Genomic DNA, 7810 nt, shown 5'->3' on the forward strand with positions numbered 1-7810 from the left:
GGTTTTCCATACTTTACTTATTTAAATTTTATCAATTTCCAACATAATACACAATATATTTTAGACTTGATAGAAATATCTAAAAAGTGGAATAAAAAGTATTGTTCTTCGCTCTTTATTTTCTTCTTAATGTGCACAATAAAGAAGACCCTTAATTACAGGTGGAGGAAATAATTTATTTTTTGTGCCACCTGAAATCTGTTTTATCTATAATGAGCCATAAAAGACTCAGCTGTTAGGACCTATGTTGTGTGTTTGCAACTTTACAAACTTGAAATTCCCTCTGGTTTCACTTTGGATTCTTTTATTTTTTTAGAACAATTACGTACTTTATTTTAACTTTTTACATTGAGATTAAAACTAAAATATGTGTCAGTGGGTTTCACTGGACAACTGTGCTCAAAACTATGTAAAATATAAGTTTTGTATTTAACACACGAAACTTTGTACAACCTGTTGACGCAGTGAACAGAGGTTTTTCAAAGTAGACCTGGAGCGACACCTGCTGCTCAAACGTATGTAGTACACAAGTATGACAAAAAAATCTTTTTAAACAGTGCTGCAGTTTACTCATTAAAAAAAAAAAAAAACAGAACAAACTACTGAAAATAATAAAAGCACCCATCACTGTGTCAATTTACAAAGCACATTTGTGTCCTTTAGTCGTATTTGTTTTGCATTTATGAATAATTTACTGTTTTAACCTCTGATATTATAGCCCAGTTCCCTTTGATATTTAATGCGGCAAACATACAAATCTTTGAGGTTATTTAATAATAAAAAGGGAGGAAGGAAAAGGGTAAAAAACAATGCCCTGTAGGATGTTTAATCTGTGTTTCCTGTGAAAAATGTTATCACATTTTAGCTTCAATAAAGCTTAAAAATTCTAAAATTGTAATTTAAATCACAATTTTAGATAAGAAACGTACAATTGATGGAATATAGCTAATCTTCTGCAACTTTTAAATTTCAGCTAACATTTTGGTTAGGTTAGTGTTAGCTTTATAGCTTTTGGCTGCTTTGTCTTTCAGCTAACATTCTGATACTTTTAGRTAGTCTTTTGTATTATTTGGCTGTTTTTAGCAAGTGTTCTACCACATTTAGCTGTTAGTTTTTTTTAGTCAGCCTTCTATCTTTAGCTTTATCTTTTTCTACTTGCCACTCTTATCAGTTCTACTACTTTTAGCTTTTTGTTACCTGTAGTTTTTGCTTTTTGTTATTTTGATAATCTTTTGGTACTTTTAGCTGTGGCATTTTGCAATATTTGGTTTTTATCTGTTTTTAATTAGTGCTTTTTTAATATCTAAGTATTGAATGTTTATTACTTGTAGTCAAAACTTTTAACTTGAATTAACTTTTAGCTAGTCTTTTGCAGCTTATGCTTTGGCTTTGAAGCATTTTGCTTATATTAAAGTTTTTTCTTTCTTTTTTTTAGCTTTAACAAGTTTCATCTTCTAGGAAAACTTTCATCTTTTTTGTGCAGAAATCGTTGCAGTTTGTAAATATTAACCCAGCTGAGCTCAGATGATAGTTTCAGTTTTCTCCATCCTGCTCAGCTGAAAGCCTGCAGCAGAAGGAGGTGAAACAGCTAAAGTTCTGACAGCAGCTCAGCTGAAAGCCTGCAGCAGCAGAAGGAGGTGAAACAGCTAAAGTTCTGACAGCAGCTCAGTCTCCTCCCCTCTTGAAGAGGAGCGTCTCTCCGGACTGACATACAGGAAGAAGTTCAGTCAGAGGTTTTGGAGCAGAACAGCAGCTSTTTTCTTGCAGATGAGCTGCAGTGTTTAAACTCTTTTAGCTGTTTTTTTTTCTTTTCAGTCGCATTCTCGCTGTGGGAGAAAGTTGCAGGATGAAGCTGAGGCTTGGTGTTTGACGGTAAAACCGTGTGGGTTTCTTCAGCCGAGGAGCAGAGGAGGAGGAGGAGGAGGAGGAGGAGTGTCATTCGGTCATAAATGGAACAGCAGAACAGTTCGGCTCTTCAATGAGAATGTCCGAACAGATGTCCAGTTTTCTCCACATTGGAGACATCGTGTCTCTGTACGCGGAGGGATCTGTGAACGGCTTCATCAGTACTTTGGGGTACGTGTGCCTCTTTCCGCCACTCTCACAGGTGATCACTTCCTGTGCTTTCACTTCACTGCACTGACACAACCCTCTCTCCACCTCCATGCTTCTTTTCTTTCTTTTCTCTTTTTTTTTCTGAAAAGCGCTCGAGCCTAAAGTTTTGCGCGACTTGTGACCAACGAGGCCTGGCGGCGCGCAAAACTGCGGCTCCGTTTCAGGAAACACTTTTACGCAAATGCAACAGGAATGCAAAACGGCGTGGAGCCCAACAGGCGCACGTGTGAGAAAATCCAACACAGACCTTTTAGTAGCTGAGGTCCTCAATGTATGGTTCGGGGGCCCAGAGGGGTACGTGAGAATGTGTTTCATTGGTCCCGGCTCCAACTGACAGCGATGACATCATTGTTTTTTTAATGATGTAAAAATATTCCCATCTTTCCAGTTTGATCTCAGTAATCAGTGACAGAAAAATGTGAGGGCTTTTGTCTGTGTGTGTACACATCTGTCAGTAAAACCTCTTGTGAACCACAGGACACATTTTAATAACACTCTTGAGAAGTAAATTAAATATATTTCTACAGCCGATTAGAGTTAAAAGTTCAATAAGACTGCCATACCCTTTTGACCTTAAAAAAAAAAAACACAAAATAATTGCTACAACTCCYTCAGTTTTACAGAAATTCAGCTCAAATTCGATGAGGTAGTATCTGAGACTGATTAGATATTCTGAGCTCTAACAAAATGCACAAGATCTTTAATTACAAAACCTGCTGTTAACTAGTTAAAATATGTTTTAGCAAAGTCTCGCACAAATTAATGAAACTTGCTGGAAATATTCATTGYATGTCAACYACTAATTAACTTTTGGAGCTAYCTCAATTCAAAATGGCCGACACCACCTTACTTTACAGAACTGGAATGGATACAACTCAGTCAGTTTTACAGATATTCATCTGAAACGTGGTTTGGTAGTCCATGAGTCATCCAAAACATTTATCTTGAGCTTATTGRACAAGATCTTTGCCTAAAGCTGTGACATTAATGTTTGTTAGCAAAATATCTACTGAATCATTGTTTTTTAAAATGAAATGAAGCTTCCAGAAAATCATCACTCAGCAGACATCTACGTCTGATTTTTACTTGATGTGATAGTGGTTGAAGACTAAACACTTGTTATTTTCAAGATTTGGTCAAAATGTCAAACAATATAATTTCTCATCATAATCTTAATCTAAAACTGACTCCGGCATGAAAGGCGGAGGTTCAGCGAACAGTTGGTAGAACATTTGAGGATCCAGTTTAACCCTCAGTGTTCTGCAACACCAAACCGGCAGCTGTAGATTAGATCTGAGGCACAAGTTTAACTGRGATGTGGTGATTTTCAGTGTAAAAAAAAAACACAGTTTCAGTCTTTGTCTGACTTCTTTTTAAAAAATGGTGTCAGCCCAGTTTTAGACTCCCTCCAGCAGCTCACAGGTTAAAGCTGACGGCAAACAACAACACCTTTGCAGTCATTTGGAAGAATGTCACGTAACCGTTGCAGTTTATTTGCAMTTATATGCTGTAAGTATCAGTTCAGTGTGATTCAAAGTTAATTTTTTGTTTGTTGTGATTTTGATTCTTCATCTAAAGTTGTCAACAATTACAACCCAAGCTCACAAATACTTAAAACATGTTGAACCCTTTCAAAAATTCAGATCTTTTGAAGAGGGGTTCTATAAACAAGTTCTGATCAGTTAATATCTTACTTGTTGTAAGTTGATTTAAAGTGGCAGCAGTCTGTTTTGTTTTTAGGCCCTTTTTACGCAAAAGTAATCCTTAGAAACATTATTATTTTTCAGTGTTTATTGGCGCAAATCAATATGAGGAAAAAAGGGTTTGCATTGATTTGCTGAGGTTTCCARTCTGGGCAGGGTTACCAGATAAGAAATGAAGAATTATCTCACAGTCGCTTTGAGAATATTGTATTTTGACCCAAGCAGTATGTGCWGAGTGAGGTGTCTCGCAGGGAGGAGGTTGTAAAATGAGGTGTGCATTGTCGTGCATGTTCCCATAAAAGAATGGTGGCTAAAAAAGAGGTAATTATCAAATTATCTGGCAACACTGATTGTGTACGCATGCAGAGATGCAGTGTGGAGCATGAGAAACGAAGCAGCTACCTCCAAAACGGTGAACCTTCGTTTAAACCCAGGATGAGGCTGAGTGTCTTCAGCATGTTGAAATGTTGACCAACACAAACAGAACTTTACTGTCAGCTGTTGTGCCGAAAAACCCAATGAGGCAGTTTCACAACTTTATGGGGGGAGGGGTTTCCCAAACCACCTCCACTCTGAGRCCTTGAGAACCCACCAGTTTTAGAAAGAACGACTGCGGTAAATCTACGGTTTAGGTTCTTTACGGCTTGCCCTTATCGTTTGCTTGTAAATTCAGTCAAAATTAAAGTCTGTTTCTTAWAAGTAAAGGCGTTCAAAAATCCATCTGCAACAAGTAAGACATTTATTGCTCATAATAGTTAAGAAAACTCACTTTAAAACATGTAATAAGGTTCTTTATCTCGTTCTTGTTAAATAAAATGACTAAAAAGCTCAATTCTAAACTGCCAAACCTCTTCAATAATAATAAAAAAATTATTGTTTTAATTGGTTGCAGATAAGAATTAAGCTCATATCAAAATAAAGTAGGAGACCCAGCTTTTGTTGAAAGAATACATATCGAGTTAAATTTAGTTTTGGAACATTCAAAAAGTGACTCCAGCTTTTACTGGTGAGTAATATGAATTGCCCTTTGGTATCGTTTTAGTGTTTTTCCTTTTCTTTAAAGTCTTAAAAAGTCAGGACCTCTCTCAGGCAGGTGAGGTAAACATAATTACCTGTCTGACTCTGTCAGTTGGGTAAAGTTCCTCATGAGTAAAGCGCCTCACTGTGTGGTTTTCAGCCGCTCTGTGGCCTCTGAGTCAGCAGGAAGGCTGGACTGTCCACCAGAAATGACTGCGTGCTCTCGCTCATGCACCTGACTCATCAGTTTCCCCCACAGCTGGACAGAGTCCGTCACAGATTTTTGTGAAAGTTTGTTATATTTTTACTCGCAGCTTGTTTGCATGAAACAACGTTCCCTGATTCACAGCGTGTCGGTGTGTGCGTGTGTGTGTGTGTAGACCTGGTGAAACCCTTTAACTGAAAACCTCCCTTATTTGCAACAAGGCTTGTGATCAGGCAAATGTAAGCAGCTGCAGCGTGAGCGGGCGCTGCACAGTTAAAAAAACACAAAGTGTACAGCAGCGATTGTTCACACCTTCCTATTGTTGTGGAGCGAAGCAGTGAAGTTATCTTACCGGGAGTTCTTACGTAGTTTGGCCGGAGTCCTGTATTTTTTTTTATCAAGAAGTCCAGTATCTAAAACAAAACAAAAAAACCTGCAGGAACCCGACTGAGCTGCAGCCCTCTCTGAGAACACCGTGACCTCGGCCGGCCGAGCCCATGTTTGCTCAGGATCACATTAAATATTTCAGCTTCTACTCTTTACGACACAACATATTAAAGTTCAAGTTCTGTGAAGATCTGAATTATTTACCTTTTTAGTTTCCAAAGAGTTTTAAGTTCAGCAGATCAGTCATGTTGCGTTTTTTGCATTTTATTTAATAATTTTTTTTTGCTTTGTTTGAATTTGTTTGATTTGTGCATAAAGAACTGTTTGGGAAGATGCAGATAAACTTGACATTTTGCTAACATAACGGTCAACTCTAAGAATCAGTGCTAACGTTTGGATCTTGCAGAATGAGCAGCTGTTGTCATTTGTTTTGTAAATACCACAATCTCTTTAACAGTGAATGAATTGTGGCAGTATTTTAAGATTAGTTATTTATGGCGGCCATCTTGACTGGCGTTAGCTTCAAAAGCTAGTAAACTGTAATATTTACCCTCTTTTTCAGGTCAGGTCACTGGTGCCTGTATGTCCAGCCGTTACTGTTTGAAAGGCAGGGGACACCATGGACAAGTGTCCATCACAGAGACACATCGAGACAAACGACCATTCACATTCTCATCTACACCTAGGGGTTAACTTAGAGTCAACCTCACATGCAAATTTGTCCCTAAGTTCATGGGATATTTTGCTAACAGAGTTCATGTAGTCAATGACAGAATTTCTGCTTTTGTTTGTGTGTCCGTTAACAAAATATCTGGTGAATTGAACAGAATCAAGTTTTTAGCTCAATTCAAGATGGCTGCCACAGCCAGCGGAGCTTAAAACTGATAAAACGGCTGTAATTTAGTCACTTTTATAGATATTGAGCCAACATTTGTTGTGGAAGCAGAGACTGAAACACATATTCTGAATGCTAACATCCCTTATAAACACATCAGATCATTTTTGGTTTCATTGCTGCTTCCTGCCTGTAAGTGTGGGATGTGACGAGCGTTTCTTTTTTTCAGCAAGTTGAAACTTGCTCCAAGAGGCCCTGATGCTAAAATCGTCCTCACAGTTTATTCGTTTCTCTGTTGTTTTTTATCAAAGGTCTCACAGAGGAAACTCAGCCTGTTTGTTCTGTGTCGTTGTTAGCAAACAGCTATTATTAGCCCGCGTGGTGGACTTATCTGTGGTTCATGTTTAACTCGGTTACAGAGCGGGTCCCGGCCAAGCCTCCCTCTCTCAGCACAGTTATTCATTTATGAGCGCGAGGCACTTTTCCCACGCAACTTCCTGTTTGACTACTTTAACACTTGGTAATGTTTCCTGCTGGGCTCAGTCTGTTCTTCATGCAGATGTGATTCTGATGCACGGCTGAAGGGAATCAGAGCGAGTCCGAYGGCCGACGCCGATCGAGTGCCGTGGCAGCACACCGGAAGCGTCTCTGCCCGCTCGCGCTCAGCTGCCAGCTTTGTGTGAAACTGAAGAATTGTGGGTCGCGTTCAGTTTCATCTCCCGTGGACGAGATGAATGGATGTGATTGTTGTGCAAAGGGGTGGAGATGAAATGTGATGACTTTTCATTCAAATTCAGCTTATATATTTTTTGACTCGTTGCACAAACCTGTGTGTGTCAGCATTGCCAGATGTTCAATAATCAACATATTCTAGTTTTAGGGTCTATACAACATGTGATAAATAGTTTTTAAAAAGCTCAAATTTAATAGTTTTGAAATTTCTGTTCACAACAAAAACAACAAAAAACAAAACAAAATAAACGTAACCTCTTTTACACCTCATCAGAAAATTCTTGCCAAACACACAACCCCCACCCCCACTCCTTCCTCAGCGGTGTGCATGTTCACAAGTCACAACACACACCTCATCTTAGACCCGTCCACTGGCCGACAAAAAACGCTCTCCCTCATCATACATGATAGTTTGGGTCAAAATATTCAAGTTTTAAAGCAACAGTTTCAATTTTATATCTGGCAACCCTGGTATGTGTTTTTAAAGGGGCAATATTAAGTTTCTCAGGCATATATTTAAATACTACACCATAATAAAGTATCTATGTCACCTTTAGCTGTTATTAAAATGCTGTTTTTATGTTTAAATAGAAATAAACTTATCTTCTCATCACTTCCTCTTCTAACTGCCTTGAAATTGGCCTGTGACCCTTAAAGAGTAACTTACCCCCAAATTAACTTTTTTTTTAGCTGATAAACTGTCTAGAATGTGTCTAAAGTGTTATATAGTACTGTTTCTYTGCTAATTTTGATGTTTTTGTGCGTATTTGTTCAAATCTGTAATATTTGGTCTAAAAACGTGTTTTTGCTGCTCAT

At 38.2% G+C, this 7810-nt stretch overlaps 1 protein-coding gene across 2 annotated transcripts in view; it reads left to right on the forward strand.

The window, feature by feature from the left end:
- Window positions 1–1573: 1573 nt before the first annotated feature.
- Window positions 1574–7810, forward strand: part of itpr2 (inositol 1,4,5-trisphosphate receptor, type 2) — a 68360-nt gene continuing 62123 nt past the window's right edge. The window contains exon 1 of one of the 2 annotated variants that reach the window (XM_014005499.1): window positions 1574–2076. In XM_014005499.1, coding sequence (XP_013860953.1) covers window positions 1979–2076 — 98 coding nt within the window. In that variant the 5' untranslated portion in view covers window positions 1574–1978. The remainder of the gene's footprint in view (window positions 2077–7810) is intronic. The other variant, XM_014005500.1, reaches the window with a different exon arrangement.

This window comes from Austrofundulus limnaeus, unplaced genomic scaffold (genome assembly GCF_001266775.1).
Source record: "Austrofundulus limnaeus strain Quisiro unplaced genomic scaffold, Austrofundulus_limnaeus-1.0 Scaffold31, whole genome shotgun sequence".
NCBI lineage: Eukaryota > Metazoa > Chordata > Actinopteri > Cyprinodontiformes > Rivulidae > Austrofundulus > Austrofundulus limnaeus.